The 19,425-nt window shown below is 37.4% G+C and overlaps 1 protein-coding gene across 1 annotated transcript in view; it reads right to left on the reverse strand.

Moving 5' to 3' along the window:
- arid5b (AT-rich interaction domain 5B) overlaps positions 1-18,529 on the reverse strand; it is a 133,615-nt gene extending 115,086 nt beyond the window's left edge. The window contains exons 1-3 of the mRNA XM_039771265.1: positions 18,474-18,529; positions 17,898-18,152; positions 7,237-7,471 (exon numbers count right to left, since the gene is read on the reverse strand). Coding sequence (XP_039627199.1) covers positions 7,237-7,471; positions 17,898-18,152; positions 18,474-18,494 — 511 coding nt within the window. The 5' untranslated portion in view covers positions 18,495-18,529. The remainder of the gene's footprint in view (positions 1-7,236; positions 7,472-17,897; positions 18,153-18,473) is intronic.
- Positions 18,530-19,425: the final 896 nt, after the last annotated feature.

The raw sequence follows: 19,425 nt of genomic DNA on the forward strand, positions 1-19,425 counted from the left end.
TGGATGAAACAACACCATACAATGTGGGAAATAAAATGCCTGAGTTCTAAATCTTTTCTCTGAAAGTTTTGCAGATTTTGCTCTCACACTGAACACCCACTGGCATGGCACCAACTTTGTGGCACATTAGAGATGCCCATGCTATTGCTGGTACTGTGCCGAAAAGATCTCCCCCAGCAAAGCATTTCTCTGTGATGAATTAAAAGCTTAACCTCGTGCTCTCCTTAGATCAACCAGCCACTAATAAAGAAACCCACATTCTTTGATGGGCTTCTTAGGCAAAAGACCTGGAATATTCTGGAATGTAAGGCACACAGTTAAATATGTTAATCCTAACACAGCGTTGCAATCTGTCCTCTATTTTGCATCATTACGCTGTCACTTCAGCTGTGCCGAATTTCTGTTCTGCTTTGGCACAGAATGGGACATATGTCATGAATTAAAACCCAACACTTTATGTACTAAAGATGGCAAACTTTGCATTTGGCTGTTAAGAGATAAGAAAGGGACTTCCCCTTTTGTTTTTTGGTTTTTTTTTATTTACAGCTCAGGACCTTTTACTGATTAATGCTTTCAGGCGACTACATCATCAAGCACAATAAAGCAATTTATAATAAAATCTTAATCTTGGGAGTTTTTTTTTGGCCCATTTTTCCAAATAATGACGCCAGTAATCAGAAAACTGCATTAAACTATGTCACTATCAGGTATCACTTCATCTTTTTTCCAGGTTCATACCTGTGTATTCATGGCCAGCATGTGGACAGCCATCTTTTTATATATGCCTTGTCAATTGGTGCCACTTAACAGTATGTATTCATCCAATGCACTCCACATAATTCAGTGGATTCTCTCCCAGTCCCACACAAATACCATGAGGCTGATTGGCATTTTTAATGTTTTGCATTGTGGCTAAGCCACAGGAATTGAATCCAGAAGATTGCCAGTTCTAATCACCATTTGACCCACTGAGTGATCCTAAGCATATCAATTTCTGTCACTCTTTACATTTTAGGAGATCATCCATCCATTTTCTAATGTAGTTTTTTCCAGGCCAGAGATTCTTTGGGAGCCAGGATCCTTTCTAGCTACATGAGGCCCAGGCAGGACCCAACTCTGGCTGGGAAGTTGGCCTATCAAACAATGCACAAAATAAATGAGGGAAATTTACAGCTTGCTAATCAACTTAACATCTGTGTGAGGTTTGGAATTCAAGTGGATGCATGACAAAAGAGCAAAGAAAGATCATGCAGACTCCACATAGACAGCTACCAAGCGGGGAGCTGGTCCTCAAAAAATTAACACTCATGCACATGCCTAATCTAGGGAAATTTTGGGTCACAGTTGATGGAGAGAACAGGAAATCTCACACAGTGAAAGAACCAAATGAGGTGTGTAGGACTTTGAAAATGGATTTTGGAATTCCTAACCAAAACAGTTCTCCATGCTGACCCTCAACACAGGCACCTCACAGGGATGTGCCTTGTTCACCTGTAAATGCATAATTTAACTCCTTGGTCCATGTTTCAAGATGTTGCACACCCTCGCAACAACATCCCCTCAGATGTAGAAGGCAGTATTGTCTACATCTTGTTCTGCTTCCTGTAACCTATGAACAGCTCCTTGGTTTTTGCTGACATAAATGGTGAGGTTGTTGTGCTGGAACCATTGAGTCAGTAGATAAAGCTCTCTCCCATAAGCTGTCTCATCATTGTTGGTGATCAGGCCTATGTAAGTGGAGTCATCAGCAAATTTAATTCTTCAGACATGTGAGAACAGTTTGTATTTCTCCATCTGTTTTCACAAACTTCTAGAGGTTTACAGTACTTTCCATCCACACTACGGTACCTGCTTGGCTCAAGAACATAAAGCACTGCTGATGGTGTTGGAGGTGGCACAGAAAATTACCAACACCCAAATGCCTTCTGTTCAGGACATCTACAACACTTCCTTCTTTATAAAAGGCAAATGGGATTATTAAAGATCTATGTCATACCGCATAGCTGCTTTTCTCACCCCTCCAAATGGTACAGAACTATTGACACTCACACCAATAGTACCGGTTATTGAACATCCAGTCATAATAACAAATATTGTAAATATTAGTGAATAGATACTGTTTATATTGTATTTTATGTGTATATCCTTTGTTCATATTGCATTGTTTTCACTGTTCTGAACAGACAGACAAATAAGAATTTCAATGTGCTGTGTACTTGAATTAGAACCATGAGGCAGCTATCGCATAGCCTTATGCTCAAACACACTCAAACTCAGTCACTTTACAGTCACCATTCAGACAGAAAGCAAGTCTTTAGTGTCTGACAGTCAAATGGCAACTCCACAGGAGACATATGCAAATGTGGAGAGAATGTGCAAACTCACCCAGAGAGTGAATAAAACCTAGGTCTCCAGAACTAAGTAGCATCAGGGGAATCTTCTGTGACGCCATAATGCTTAAGCATTCACCTTTATGCACAAACCTAATCTGGACCAAATTGTGGTCAATAGACTGCAGGTGTACACTGTTAAGGTTAGTCTACCCTTACACGATCTGGGCAGACAAACTACACCCATTAGGCACTCCAGGACAGGAATGTACACAATTTAAGGTAGTACAACTACTCATTTAACTAGTTACCACTGAGTTGGAGATTTCATTGTAAAAGTCTTCACTGAAATGGACTGGTGCCTTGTGCCCAAGACCATGACCATGACCATGAAGTGGATTAGCCAGTTTAGTAAACAGATGGATGGCCACCAACTTTTTGAGAAAAACAAGCATCTAAATGTATGTAGTCTAAAATGACTTCATGAGTGAACATGGATGAGTATGCATCACCATGAATTGGTATCTGGCGTAGCATTTCATACTGTTGTACAGCCCATTGCCCCAATGATTGAACAAAGCAGGTATTGTAAAAACCAAAAAAACATAGTTATTATTCAGCTGGACAGAGACATTACACATGTGGAATTCTGGTTCCAGGCCTGCCCCATGGGCATGAGACCACCCGGCAAACCAAGCCAAGGTTGCATTGTATTCCTTTCAGCTTGCAGGGGACAAACACTGATAGGCAATATAAATAAATGCTTAATCATGTGAGTTAACACAAAACCAACATCCATTCTATCAGATACCTTTACAAAACTATATAAAAAAAGGAACTTCCAACCTCCTTCCCAAATAGTGCACTTTTAACAACTTAACTTTTGAATATAACGTGGCAGTTTGAATGCAGAAATGAATTACGAGTTTCATTTCCAGCCTTCCTACAAACTAGAAAGGCGTTTTTTTTAAGATTAAGAACTTCCCTTTACCAAACAACAGCAAGCGAACAACCTCAAACCCCTTTCTTCATGCGTTTCCCATGTGACTGCAGAAAAGACACAGATATCATAACATAATCCAAGCTAATGTGATCCAGACTCTGTGATTTGAAAAAAACAGCAGAATGAAATTTCACCTTTTATTAACAGAACAGACGGATCATGATGTGAATATCAATGTAATACAAATATCTCTGGTTTCCAGAGCTCTGTAGCTAGCTGGTGGTTATTTATCAAACATGCACGCTCAAAGCGCACGGGTGGAAGTTAAAAGGCATTTCCTGAAAGCCACATTTAATTCACGGATTGTCCACAAAATTGTCTGAGGTTGAAAGGGGAGAGGGGTTAGTTGTGAGTAGCCTGATGTCTGAGCTTTAAAGACACTGACACACTCAAGATTTCAATACGACTGTCTCGATTTTTGCTACACCATATCAAGCCATTGTTTCTATAGCTTGAGCCTTACAATTATTGCTTAATATTAATATAAAAGTAACAGAAAGAAAATTAATTCCTCAATAGTAGAATATAGGCAAGTGTATTAAAGAAGAGACAGATTCTGTTTTCCTTAAAGAGAATTATAAAGATTTGATTTAAAGCAAATGCAGAGTTTCACAATCAAAGTGAGTGAAGAACATGGATAAGGACCTCATAGAGGCAGTTAGGGTCAAGATAAGCTCATCTCTTAAGTTCAAGAGGTCATTCACAGAGTTTCCACAGAGGCAGGTCAGGAGGGTTGTGTATCCTTAACCATACCCTGAAACTGTCAGACCCCCCCCCACCCGAAACCCCACTGCCCCAAGCCAGATGCACTGCGGAGTTGCAGTATAAACCTCCAATATTCTTTTTCAGATTCAAGATTCTATGAGCTAACCTCTAAACGACAAATCAAGAGTCACTAAACCATCCTTTAAAGATGTACATGTTAAGTGTCTTTAAATCGACTCTGTACAAATGAAGAAGAACGAGTGTGCCTTGAAATAAACTAACATCATGAGCAGTGTTGTTCCTTGTATTGCTGCTTAACCAGGCACCCCCAACCCTACCAATCCCCACACTTTGCGAAAACATCAAAAAAAAAAAAAATGCTTCAGATGCATTTAGAAATTGCAAAGGAAGACTGAGTAATTACAGGAACAGTTTTTGATTACTTAAGCATTGAGCCCCATAAAAATGTTTATTTAAAGGTCACATGTGGCATTATAAAATGAACATTCCCATGTTTTGTTTGTCATTTTTGCTAAATTAAAACAAAAAAAAAGTTCACTACAGAAAAATACCCAAGGAGAACGCAAAGCACTGCTTAAATTATAAGCCATAAATAATAAACCCTCTGATGCCCACTTGATTATTATTTTCTAGATTATTTGCCTGCTTCTCTGCTTATTATAATCCATTTTGTGCATCTTTTTGTTTTTATTTTTTTGCCTTTTCTTCACCCGTTTCTTACACCTGGAGTTCTCTTTAAACAAAATGTGCTTTATTATTTTTTTTCTTTTATTATGACTGTTTAATTAATGATTGCTTTCTGTCAGAACAATGCAGGGTTTCCAAGTGGGCAGCATAATGCTGGGCCGAATTAGTCTCTTCTTTCTCTGCATAACAAGGAAGCGTAAATTTAAGCTAGAAATGGCCTTTGGTACGCTGCCAGAATATTTAGCTTAGCAAGCAAATTCAGGGACATTTTGAGCAACAGCATTTAGTACCCTGACAACACATGCAAGGTTGATATAGCCATTGAAGAGCCACTCATTAGCATTACAAAAAACATACATACATACATAATAAGGTTACAAGTTTGACAATAAATACATCCATTAACATTCATTCTTTATGCACTATTTACCCTTTATGTTCTATAGTTGCAAAAGACATTACATTTTGTATTGATTCTGCCCACTGTCTGCAGTGATAAAGAACAGATTCAAGGCCCTTCCTATCATGAACTGCCTCAGATCAGCATCCACTTTGCATGCAAATACAGGGCAGTATAAGAAAATAAACAGCTGACCAATTATCATTAAACACCAAGCTGGCACTTTACCCAGCCGCGAGGTGTATATTACATCTGGTAATTCATTTATATTCATTGTTCTGTACTGAGATTTAAAAATAGATGTGCTGCAAAAATTGAAAACCAAAATCATGGTCTGCTATACTGAAAGCTGACTGTCTGTTCATAGATAGCTATGCCCTGGTATGCCTGATACATACGAGCAATTAAATATAGGAATACAGCAATAAAGACAAACATAAACTCGGCATGGTGAGCCACACACCTTAAAATGCCTTTGTTAGGTGGTTTACTTTATATCGTATATAACCAAGAAATGAATGATCTCATTCTTTAAATTGTAATGCCTAATAAGGTTTACCTTTAGCAATGGAGTGTGCTCAATGTGTGCCAAAATCTCTGGCTGCCGTGGCCCTGAACTCAATTAAATGTGTATGATAGTTGAAAGATGGATGGATGTTTGTTATTATGATTATAATCTCAATATGTAAAAGTATTAGAAATAAATTAACAAATTATACATTGAAAACCAGCACTACAGAAAAGGTTAAAACATTAACATTCCCAAACTTCGGTTTTATATTGAGATAATGTAGTGAAGTCAGACCTTGAACTTAAATATACATTTGCTCCTATCTGTCCATCTATCTATAACACAGTAAAAGCAAATCCTCCCTTAACCTGTTCCAAGCTTTAGTTTTATTACATAAATACTTATGTATTCGTGCAATCCACTGGTGGGTTGTATGGAGCCGCAGCTTATCCTGGTAGCACTGGGCTCAACGCAGCAAGCATCCCTGGATTAGATTCCACTCCATTGCAGTGCAATATGTACATATATTATTTATATACAGCTGATATGCTGTGCAGGTGGTGTTGTGGCTTCACAGATCTAGCAGTCTAGATTCAAATCCCATACCTGGAAATTGTCCACATGGAATTCACACATCTTCCCCATATCTATGTTGGCTTTCTTGCCACTTTAACAAAAACATGGAGGATAGGTTAATTCCTAACTCCAAACTGGCCTCAGTGTGGATGTGTAGTTCAGTTGGCCTTTCAATGGACTAGTACCTTCTCCAGGGTTAATTTCTGTTCTGTATCCATTGTTGTTGAGATAGGCTCCAGCCCCAATGACTGATTTCAGTTATGCAGGTTTGAGAATGAGAAGACATGTGACGATATTAAGATCTGTGTTAGCAATCTCAGGAAATGTAGTGATTACATTCTATAACAGCCACCATTGTGGTACTTCTTTCAAATCCTACAGCCAGCTACTGTCTGTCTGGAGTGTGCATATTGTCTCTGAATCTCAATGATTTCTCCCCAGGTGCTATCATTTTGCATCCACATCTCAAAATGTTCAAGTTAGATTAATTTTTTACTCTAAACTTTTGGTGTGTGTAAGAGTGGGTTCGGGGTCGGTTCCTGCCATGTGCTGACTGCTTTTGGCATGACAGTTCCCAGCCTCCTACAACTCCAAACTGAATTAAGTGATTTTGAGAATATTATGGGCCACACTGCTTAATGCTCACAACTCTAATTTCAGGTTTGTGGCCAGTTGCTCTCAACAGGTGAATTCTACATATTTTTCAAGTATCCAGCAATTCCAGTTTCCTGTCACATCTACAAATGTGCTTTTAGGGTCACGCTTAAATCTAAATTCATTGGTGTCCCCGTCTAAGATTAGTTTGCCCTATGAATACAATGCTACACATCTTACAGCCAATTCATTCAGTTTCTAAAATAAAAAAATGAATGGATGTTAAAAAAAATAGTTGCCCTTTGTGACTTTCATGATCATGCAAACAGGTCTAGATAACATTAATCACCATTTCCTACTTTTCATCTCCATTTAATGGTACTGTACATAAATAAGGTAAATAAATTACCAAGCTCTGCTTTTTCCTTTAGGACATCTTTGAAGTTCAGGCCACTGTTGAGAGTTGATTGTCTGTATTTCTGCAGGGCATCCCGCTGCCCGTTTTTTCCCAGCTCTTTTTGGACTGATGGCTTTAGTGGAATGGCTTTCAGGCCACACTTCCAACCTGAGCAATCCAAGCTTGCCCATTTGACCAGGTTATCCAACTTCACTATCACCTTCTCTGAAACAGCAATGACTTCATCCTGTAAGAAAGTGGTACAAAATAAAGCCTTAGTTTCAACACTGAATGCATGTTTTTGAGTCGATAGAAGTACATAGCAGTATCTTAAAGGGCACATAACGGTTAGTTAACCTGCCATCAGCACCCCTGCTATATCTGTATCCCTATGACCTCCTTTACTCACAAGGATCTCAGATGAGAAACGACTGTTAGCCAAGGGACAATATGAAACACATTTTCTAAGCTTGAGCTAATAATATAATTATCATAGCTGTGCACTTGAAACAAACTGAAAATTTCTAAGGAGACATTCACAGCACCAAAAAAGCTAAGTTCTGCTTTAATGAATGGCATATTTCCTTTCCAATTAACTTGCATCTGCTAAACTGTTATTACGTGTAAAATGGTCAAATAAATTCAAAAGGTAAATTAGCCTAAAAACAACACTAGGGGTAATGGTCAGAGGTGCCATCCCAATCTGGACATACTTTATAAATTAAATAACCAGATAACTCCTTTTTTTTATTTTTTTAACCAAGGTCAAAAGTGCAGTAAGATCCAAGTGGAGCTTTTTTAGCTGGAAAACAGATCAATGTTATTATGTGTAAATCTAAACCACACAGTTTTGCAAAGGAACGCTCAATTCTGTTAAGTGATCCTTCCAGTTGAACACACATAGCCACAGGAATCACATCAACCTCAGCTATGTATCTAAAAGGACTATCTATAATTTTTAAGAATCACTTTTCCCCCATTCTAAGCCATAAATATTAAATTATGAAATAATAAGTATGAATTTCATATATGAGACAGTGCCATCATGTTTAAAAGCATGTAATTTAAAGTGGCTTTTGAAAGGAGCAAGTAAAAAGACAAACTTCAGCTTTAACAGCTGATATTTTGTGGGAAATTTAAAATAATAAGCATGCTTCACAAAATCACTTCTCCAGAATTTTTTTTCTAAATACTCACATTAAAAAAATGTAAGGCTTATCCCACCCATAATCAGTTTTGTTGGGTGTTTTTAATTAAGGGACAACACAGAGTATTTGACATTAAAAAAAAAACTTTCTTGTTGCCTTTGGCGTGTTATTGTTTAATTAGTAACTTCCTTTTATTGTATACTAAAACAGTAAGCTAAACAAGAAAAACATCCAAAATGATGTACATGTTTGGACCGGTAGAATCCATTCCTGAACTAAGTGAGTGCTTTCTGAATAACACAGTTCACTTAGCAAATTCAAATACTGTTTCCCATCATTGCTCACTTTGTTAACCTATACTGTTGATAGAGATCATCTTAAAGCTTGCCCATGTGAAAACAAATAAACATTCATTCTGCATTCTGGCAAATTTTAATGGGGAAGGCATCATGGTGCAACTATACAATACAAGTATAAAAAGTTGATCTAATTAACCAACACTCCTCATGGTGCACAGGAAGGTTGAACTATTGCTATTTGATCCATGGAGGTGAAAGTGCCACAGTTGCTTAGTTTAGCTTTACTCCATCGTAACTGCCAAACCTGCTTTATACACTTCATGGAAGTCATGACAGGATCGGGCACACATTAGTCAGCTCTGGGGACGGCAGCTGTCCACTGCAGAGCCCACTGCCTAATACACCCAAACAGGGCTAATTACAAATCACTAATTAGCCTAACCTGCACATCTCTGGGGCTGTGGGAGGAAAATGGGAGCACCCCGAGGAACCCACACATAGACATTGGGGAACATGCAAACTCTACATTGACAATAACCAGATGTGAGATTCAAATGCACCACTGCACTACTATGCTATCCCCATTATAGTTTCACATGTATTCATTTGTGAGGAGAATAACTGTAATGGTTGAATATGCTAGATATGATTTGCCAGCTACATCTACCATAATATCACTCATCTAATTTCTATACATCTTTTCCTGCATGTTGAGGATGGAGACTTCTTTTTCCAAGAATTTCTTCATTGTTAAGATATAATCCCTCCACATACCCTGTGTCCTCCCAATGGCTCCTGCCATATCCACCTACAGAGCAAGATAACCAAGAAACAATTTTACCCACTGACCACATCATGGTAGTTAATGGGCCTAGTGAGTGTTTGTAATTTGTTCTATAAATAGACACCTAACACACCCTTTGGCTTATCTCTGAACTTCAAACTGAAATGCCTGAAGCAAGAGACAGGTATGAGTAAATTGATTATCTCTGTTTGACTTCTTAATTTTGCTTAAATGAAGAATAATAGGGTTGTGAAATGTAAGAATCTTCAAAAAGGCAAAGTATGAGTTACACCTGAACACATTTGACATAAATACATAAAGCCCATATAAATAACTCAAAGTAACAAGTGTGTCCGAGGTTTAAAACAGCAGGAATCTGACCACAATGACTTGGTGCTGACAGAAGTCACTTAACTCATTCCGCAAAGGCAACTCAGTGCTACATGAGAACATACAAACCAAATGTTTCCAGTTGCACTTATATCCATCCATTTATTAATACATGTTTGTCAGTGCAGAATTGTGGGCTACCCGGGAGTGACTACCCTAGCATTATTGAGGTAACAAAGAAATAGATACCAGTCCATCACAAGGCTTCACAAGGCACACCAGCCCTCATGGAATCAAACCAAATTTACAGTCACCAATTATCTGAACATGCAAGTTTTTCTGATTTGGGAGGAAGTCGGAATACCTGGAGGAAAACCGCTATTATGTAAGAGAAACATGCAAAACTCACACAGACTGGGAACTGAATCCACATCCACAATGCTGTCCATCAGTGATATTGCAGGAAGACATAAATCACATACATATATATATTTAAAGAAAAAAGTTGAGATAAAAAGAGAAGAAACCTTAGGCCATCTTCAAACTAACTTAATCTAATTTGGAGTTCCTGGAGAATCAGAACCTATCCGAGTGCCCAGTGCACCTGCCCATATCAGAGCCCACCCATGTATACACTAACAGAATGACCAGTTCAGGATGTCCAATTAACCTTAGGAGACGTAGATGGAAAGCCAGGGTACCCGCAAGAAAACCTATGCCAACACAGGGGAAAACATGCAAACGCAATTAAGAGGGTACAGGATTTGAACCCACAATACTGCATCTGTGAGGGTGCAGTTCTATCCACTGTGCCAGCCAAGAAAATAAATGCTTTCTACAAATATTATTGATTTACATCAAGGATCTAGGACCAAATGAACAATTAACATTTAAGTCAAATATAGCAAACAGAACAATTTTTTTCCTACTTTATCTTTACTTAATACAAGCTCAAGAGGGAACCAGATTTTATCCAAGAACCAGTACTGGATATGACAGCAGTTGATTGCTGGCCAAACTTATGGACACACTCACATCCACATTCATTCAAACTGCAACAATCAGGCCAAAGTGCACATTTTTACGATGGGAAAAAAAAATTATCAAAAAAAAATCATAAGGAGATTAGATGAACATCCTTCCATCCCATCCATTATCCAACCCGCTATATCCTAACTACAGGGTCACGGAGGTCTGCTGGAGCCAACCCCAGCCAACATAGGGCGGAAGGCAGGAAACAAACACCGGGCAGGGCACCAGCCCACCGTAGGGTCAGATGAACATGTAAACCTCCAAATAGACAATGATTGGGCCAGGTATCGAACCCAAATCAAGGAAATAATGCCTAGCACTCAGTTCTAGTAGTACCACAAGTAAAGCATCTCCAGCCTCTCAGTCTTCCACTTAAGCATCAATACTGTGTTCTCTTAAAGCCGATCACAAAGTGAATAATCCAATGGATTGTGCATCATATCTGAATAAAAATTCACATAAAAGCAGCCTCATACAGATATGTCTCTCTTTTAGTAATAGGGTCAAAAAGTTGTTTAAGTGATGTAATTTAAATTCACTTCTAAATAATTAAGGCCAAGTCATATGATATCAGCCTGTTAAAAGCTGTTGGCTTCATTCTTTAAACTTTGCTCTTTTACAATAACAAGCTTTGCATTGATTGCCTTTTTTTTTTTCTTTTCTACCCCAGGAATGTTGATGCTCTCAAAGAGATTCAGTGACAACTGTTGCCATTCACGACTGTCTACACGCCTTAAATTAGGTTATGGGAAGCATTCTGCTACCTATTATTTCACATTAAGGGGAATTTAAAGTATAAGCTGACTGAAGCCCAGCAGTAAAGCAGCTATCCCACAAACTGTGTCACGCTGAGAATGTTTTACTCGACTACTTTCAAAGGTCACCACAAGAATTCTCCAGGTCACAACAGATTTGTACACCTGCTTGCATGTCTATTGAATTATTGACCTGGCAACATGAAAAATTCGCTTAGCAGAAATTGAGGAAGTTCTTTTTTTTTTTCTGTTTAATAAGGCTGATATCTTAAGTAGGATGTTTTCCAGAAAGTTGTTAACTTTACTGCACTAGAACACACCCACTAGCACCAGACTACTAGACAACTGCAAAAGTGACCTGAACTGAGTTTTTAGGATGCTTCATGTTGCCACAGATCCATTTAAGTAGAATCCAGCAATCTAATATTAACCACGAGGCCAAATGTGCTGCATAAAATAGATGGTGGTATTTTTCTCTTTAACTTATCTTGTGATCGTATTGTCTAATACATCTCACTTTACAATGTCACATCTAACATTCTACACTGTTGGCTAAGGCGGCATATCAGTTACACACTTGGCATGCTAATGGATGTCAACAAACCACATGCTAGGCAAACATACAGCTCTTTTAGTAATCGATTTTTTTTATCTGAAATTAAAAACAATTCAGTCTTACTGTTAAGCTCTACAATAGGATAATCCAGGTCATTCTATGAAATGGTGTGACAGTCAGAATCTGCCAAATTCTTCATTAAGATTCCTCTGGAAAGCAATTTTTCCACCCAATTGCTGGACTCATAGAGCAGCTTCAGTTTTTACCCCCCTTTGAATTCCACACATTGCTTGGTATGTAAGTCATATGGCATGTTCAATATATCCTATTTTAAAACAGTTCGAGCATTAAAGATGTGACACTAACTTTAGGTGCATCACAGCACTAATGGTGTGTGCTTCAGCTGAACCTGGTGGGATTTTGCATCTTGAGAATTCCAGCTTATAGAACAAAAATAGGTCATCCATAAATTTCTACATCACACACAGACACCTCTAAATGTAAGCGTACTGTACTTGTCTACAACAAACCAAAGATGCTCCCTGGATGGGTGCCAGCAAAAGCCTTTTTTAGCAGTAACAATAGTCCAGTCACATAGAGCTGTAATTCATATTCTTTCAAAAAAAGTACCTACAAATTAAAAATGAAAAAAAAAACAGTCTGATACCTTGTTTATCACATAACATCTTGTTTTTATTATCTAAGACAAGTTGTCAGAAGCTATGGCTATCATCCTTAAAGACCTATTTTTCTAAAACAGTGAAAAAAGTCAAGTATCTGTGAATTCTATTTTTGAACAAGTCATGATGTTTGCATTTACTATATATAGTACAGGGATGAACAAGGTTTGGCTATTAAAGTGCAACTTATCTATCTCTCTCTCTCTCTATATATATATATATATATAGAGAGAGAGAGAGAGAAAGAGACAGAAAGAAAAAAAGAAAGAAACCCATCGTCACTTGCTACCTACAGAGTTTGTGCAACAGATTCAGAAAATAATTCCTTCTGCTCATCAAATATTAAAGCCAAATGCTCCATCGACTGCAGCGCTCATCATATAAAATGTCGACATGATCACTTTTTATGTTTTATATTACGGAATGCAATATTTAACCACTGAGCAATTTCTTACACAAATGTCTTGATAACACAATGCTTTTATTGTGCAACAGATTAGGCGTATCACTACAATCAGATACTCGCTAAATTGGCATATTTCTGGGAAAAATGTAAACACTTCTAATCTCCCCAGTTCCAGGTAAAGTTTGCATATTGTTCTATAAGAGAGTGTTATGTTAAGCTGTTCATACTGAAACTTAAGTTACTTATTAAAAGTAAATTGTCTGTACAAAAAAGAAAAAGCATTAGTAGCCTAGCAACTTTCATTTCACTAGAAAAATGTTTAATACTGTAAATCATTCAATACTCTGAGCTCAAAGCAAGAAAATATTGGCAGGAATGTCCTGCAAAGACGATACAGTCGCTACCACGAAATAAAAACAGCAGATGTCTTAATGAGAGTGTTATGTTGCCCTCTTTAGGCCCGTTCTCCAAGTGTTAGATTCTGTAGGCTGACTGCCAGAGAACCAATGCTGAGAGCTTGTTGCTGTTTATGCTGCTGCTATTCTGCTAATGAATGACTAACTCAGGGCCAGAGGGGAAATGACATCACCGGGGTGTACAACAGAAAGCATCTGGAAACGTACTACCTGACTTTATCACCATGATCACAACTGTTTATTGCACAATGCATTTGCATATTCGAGGCGTGTTATGTTTGCTTGATTCACACACTGTCAAGCACAACCGCAATAGTTCAGTAAAGTAATACTACTAAGCATTTCTGGGTAAAGTACATAGATGACGAGCTAATAATTAACAAAAGTTGAAAGAGAAAAAAGTTTGTCCTTGGTGCAAAGTATCATAAATAAGAAAAGCACCACATCTCAGCAGAAAGAAAAATGTCTTTATGTACAAGAAATCTACAATGGCATATAGATTATATAGATTACCAGGCTTACATAAGCAATGATTGTTGACTTCAATTAAATGGAAACAAAGCTACACAAACTGACACACTAGTTCTGTACTATAAACTGTACACTCTTTCAGATATCATGTGTCCAACCTCAACTATGAGAAAATCAACATGATATTTAACAGTCCTCAGTGCCTGCAGGTCTCCAAGTATCTTCTGCGCCCAAAATAGTATCCAGTAATAAAGGCAGCCATGAAAAATTATACAGTACAAGACAGATGATACGACTCACTTTATTAAAAATGGAAAGCTACAACATCTGTGTTATTAAACATTGTTAAATGTGTCCAGGTCTCTCATGTGCACAAAGAAATATCCATTTATAAAGAGAAGGAGGGAGAATGAGACAGTAACCTTGGAGGATGTTCTATAACTCCCTTTACCAAAATAGAATTCTGCTACTTTCACATGTTCTAACTGTAATCACCTGAAAGTACTACATTCTTGACACCAGGTCAGACAGACAGAAAAATGTGCATGCAACTGAAAAAAAAAGAACTACAAATGGAATAACAGAATAAAATTCATCTGTGAAAGATAACTTATTGGACATAAAGATGGCATTCACTCGCTTACACACAACACTGACCAAGATAACTGAATCAGTAACTGGCAAGACTGATAACAGGATTTAGTTGCCTTATATAATTTCACTTGGTGACACAGAATAGGAATGATACACCACAGCCACAGCAAACAATAGTAGCTGAAGCTGGGAAGAAATCTGCTGCCATGTAAAGCTTGATAAATTGTACAGTGGGAAGGATAAATGAAAATTACTGTAACTCACATTATGCATGCAACTGTACATAATGTGTATATGTGTGATATATTTTTAAATATACCTATATCTGAAGTGTGTGCGTGTATTTGCAAAGCAAGTTTAAATACACACACACTGAATAAAATATATTCTGTCTAGACAGCGCATAACATATTCTGTCCCCACCTGAAATTTAAATGATTGTGGGTAAAGGAAAAAATGTATCTATTATGTATGTTTCTGAATAAGATATTTAAAAAGTAAATAACACTAAACAAAAAAATGAAAATTGTATTCTTCATAATGTAGAAGACAGACAGAGATAGAGCTAGAGGATGACAGAAACAGAGAATGTACACACACCTGCACAATTTAATGTACATTTACTTGCTATATACTGTATGTTTTTTTCAAATAGATGGATAAGTAAAAGATTTTAAAACTTTAATTTACTTTATGCTATTTATATAACTCCATATGATATATACACATATGCCATCAGAGTTTACCATCCCTCTCTATCACTCTTTGCCTATATACTATAATAAGCATATATGCAGAAATAGACCACCATTAACCCCTATCTGTATTTATGGACATGTGTATTTATATACACCAGCATACACATTCTGTACAAACATGCACATAGACAGAACCAAATGGCTTATTATCACAAACATACAGTATATGCACACACACATTAACCAGGCCAGAAAGGATCAATAGTATGATTTCACATTTCCTCTGGCAACACATTGGTTACTTTTTTAACACACTGACACGTGGGTTTAAACTGGTGAGCTGATGAAAACACTTCTAAAGAAACGCCACAATTACATTTCTAAATGACACCTCAAGTATTATATACTCTTAAAAACAAAATCGCTGTTTTGCAATCATTCCAGGTCATATTCCTCTAAGGAGCAGTAGTTCTTTAAATTATACAGCAGGTAACCGATTCCCCCAACAACAGTGCTTTGGGTCACTAACTGCTACGTTCAGGTCATTCAGTAAAAGTGCTAACTCGGTACAAATTTAGTCCTTTCCTGAAAACAGCATTTGTAACCCTGGACAGTCTTCATTTGCTTTTCAGGTTTCCAGTTGAGGCACTGCAGCCACAACAACCCTAGCAGCTATGCTTCCTTCCGGCATATTTTGTTAATTTTCATATGAAGTTCATTAAAATAAAACTGAGAACAAAATAAGCCTTTTTTTTACAAGTATATGAAATATTCCTGCAGACAAAATTCCTTTGTGAAAGGATTTATATATACCATAGCAGGCGTTGTCCTTGGATAATGTTTCTTTTCCCCTGAATCGTGAATCATGTTAACGGAACAAATTTGAAACGCAAATAATGTGAAGAGCCGCTGTACAGGGAAAGGGAGGGGGAGAGGGGGGTCTTAAGGGGGAGGGGAGGCACTGGATGAAAAGTTATCTGGGAGGAGATTGCGCTAAGATCTGAGTAAATGAGAGGTCGAATATCTTAATGTTTTTTTTTTTTTTAGCATTCGTAGCTAGTTACGATTTGTACAGTCCGGAAGAGTCACATACAGTACGAGACATTAAAAATAAGAAAGAAAAGTCACCTCCCCAAAGAAAATATGTGCATCTCATTAAAATTTAATAACCCCCGTTAAGGTGCTTGAGAAACCTGTTGCGTGTTATGAAGAGGAAATTTGATACTCTGGCTCCTCTGAAAAAAAGACAATAAAGTTCACTCAACATGAGCTATTTTCTTTATTAAAAAAGACACGTTTATTGTAGTTACATTACTGGGACGGGATCAAAACAGGTTTTCTCTTGTGGATTATTTTGTATGTAAGTGAAATGTAAATCCAGTTCCATTTGACACTAGCATTTATTGCAAAATGCCGCTCCTAATGCGAAATAATAATAATACGCCTTCACCATAATAACAAAAACAATTTAAGGAAATCGTATAAAATAAGTGGTGCAGCCGTCTTATTGTGGTCTGCTCGTAACTGAAACCGCACGAACACTTTCCTGTTCCATTTTATTAAGATATAAGCCTCTCATCGTCAATATGCAGAACCGATACGCTATAGTCAATGATGACCTTTACAAACGTCACACCGGTCTTGAAAGGCGACGTTATCTGTTGACAGTATCAAATTTCCATAGTATAATTATTGTTCATGTTGTTGTAGTTATTAATAATCAAGCGCTCGTACTGTTACTGGGAGCTCTCTAGCGCACCCAGGGAAAATGTCCGCTTACAATAAATACTTGGCAGCACAGCTCTATCATGTTAGAATGGCAAAAACATTCCGGGCTGTAAATTGAAACTGACAGATGATATTTTATGGATTAAGGGTAAATGTTTTGCTCACTCTTTTAACATGTTTGTGCTAGTTGTATTTCTGTTTAATACACGCCCAATTGGAGCAGAATGTGTGTGTGCGCGAGTGTGTGTGTGCGAGAGTGTGTGTGTGTGTGTGTGAGTGTGACTGGAGAGGAGGGGTGTGTGTTAGGGGGCGCATTTTAAAATGAAATTGTATTACCTGTCATCTAACACCTTATTCAATACGACTTTAGCAGCTCAGCGGCATACAATTTCAGCCTCCATTTCGTAATTTCCGCTTGCAGATATTAAGCAAGCGAAATAATTAAAAACATAAAAGACAAACAAACTGTCAAGACACAGCGATAATACCCCCCAGCCCCCAATTCAACAACGTAAATATCATTACAGGGTCGAATAATAATTATGTTAAAGGGCTAACAGGAAAGCAACATCATTGTCTCAAAACGTACCATGCATTGTTCACGCATTATGTATTAATATACAAGAAAAGCAGAAACAATATGAAAGGAAATCAGCTGCATTCTACGGGTCTGTTTTTTCTAAGACTCTCATATCGTAAGCCATTCACTTAGCTCTCTTTTGATAGCACGTCCTTAACACGTCAAAGTCGAATTCAGTCCAAATATCCGCATTTACCTCTCCGTGAATGACAGTCCTTCCCTGGGGAGTATCTTCTGGGAGAAAATAAAGTTTGGAGCTGGATAAAAGTTGCTTGGTCGTTCTTTCCTCCCACAACAGCTGGAGCTCCGCTATGCAAATCGGATCCTCTGGCTTACATCTTACAAAGAAGAAGTCGCCAAGGGACAAAATTCTTGGTCTGCCTTCAAGGTGAAATTTAAAAGCCTTGTAGAAAATGTAAGGTCCGTGTAAACCACAGGGTGAGCCTACCCACTACAGAAATTTAAGAGAAACAGAAAAAAATCTGATTATTATTTTGTGATATAAAGCGTGCGATCCAGCCCTTAAAAATCAGCAGTGCTTTACAGAGTAAAATATACAGTAGTGAAATATTTCATTAAACAGATAAGAAATTCTGAAACCAAATCCAATATGTATTTTAATGTATATCGCTAAAGTTTTGTATTAAAAAGTTTACGATTTTACAGTCATGTGTTCATAAAATGTATAATAATATATCTGGTAGCGATACATTCTTAAAATACTGACAATAATGTAGATAAAATAAAAGCGAGGCAGCGTAGATAATAATACCTGGGGTGAGTTGGGCTCCATCTCGACGCTCTGAATTGATTAAACTCAACATTCTCTCCAAACTTGTTGGCTTGAATGGATTGCTAACGGTCCTGGAAGGGAAAACCACATTCTCACGCTGCGCGATCCGATTCCTCAATATGAAACGCCGAATTTTGTAAACCAGCGCGTTTAAAATGTTCAAAATTGCTACGTAATATTTTTTCGGGCTCAGAAGTTTGTAATTTTATGAGCTCTTATCTTCTGAGACTCAAATTTGCATTTATCAAATTCTAAAAAGCCCGAGCAGCAGTGGAGAACCGTTACTAACAACGAGCAAAACGATATTTTAAATGTAATATATCTCTTTTGAGCTCATCCTATTAGTCCGAGGAAAGTGTCAATCTCTCTTAAAAGCTAAAATACACTGAGAATAATTTCTAATTATCATTTTCTAACTTTTTTTGGAAAAATGTGAAATTTATGAGTTATACAACTTCTAGGACCTGCATCTAGGACGTCTGTATGTATAATAGAAAGAACATTTCCTGCAGAGATTCAGGGGCGCTCTTCTTCCTAATTTTTTTTTCAATTACATGAAATACATTAGTTACACTTTCATGATAGTTAAATTGTATCTTGTATGTGAATAACAGTACTTATTTTTATTCTAATAAGGAGTATTTACTTAATCTGAAAAATGCAGTGTATAACAATGCTTATCAATAACCTATATTTGCATATGTGCATTAATAGCGAAGAATTTAACGGGGGAAGGAGACTCGGCATAAAATATAGATGTGAGCAGTCATCACGAGATTTGCAGAACAACAGAAAACGTTGAATCGCTGCCATTATGCCTATGAACGTGAATATGTAACGAGCTTAATTGATCGCGCAGACACACACACGCGCGCGCACACACACACACAAATATAGCCGTACATGAAAAATAAATAGAAATGACGCATTC

Source organism: Polypterus senegalus, chromosome 1 (assembly GCF_016835505.1).
Source record: "Polypterus senegalus isolate Bchr_013 chromosome 1, ASM1683550v1, whole genome shotgun sequence".
NCBI lineage: Eukaryota > Metazoa > Chordata > Cladistia > Polypteriformes > Polypteridae > Polypterus > Polypterus senegalus.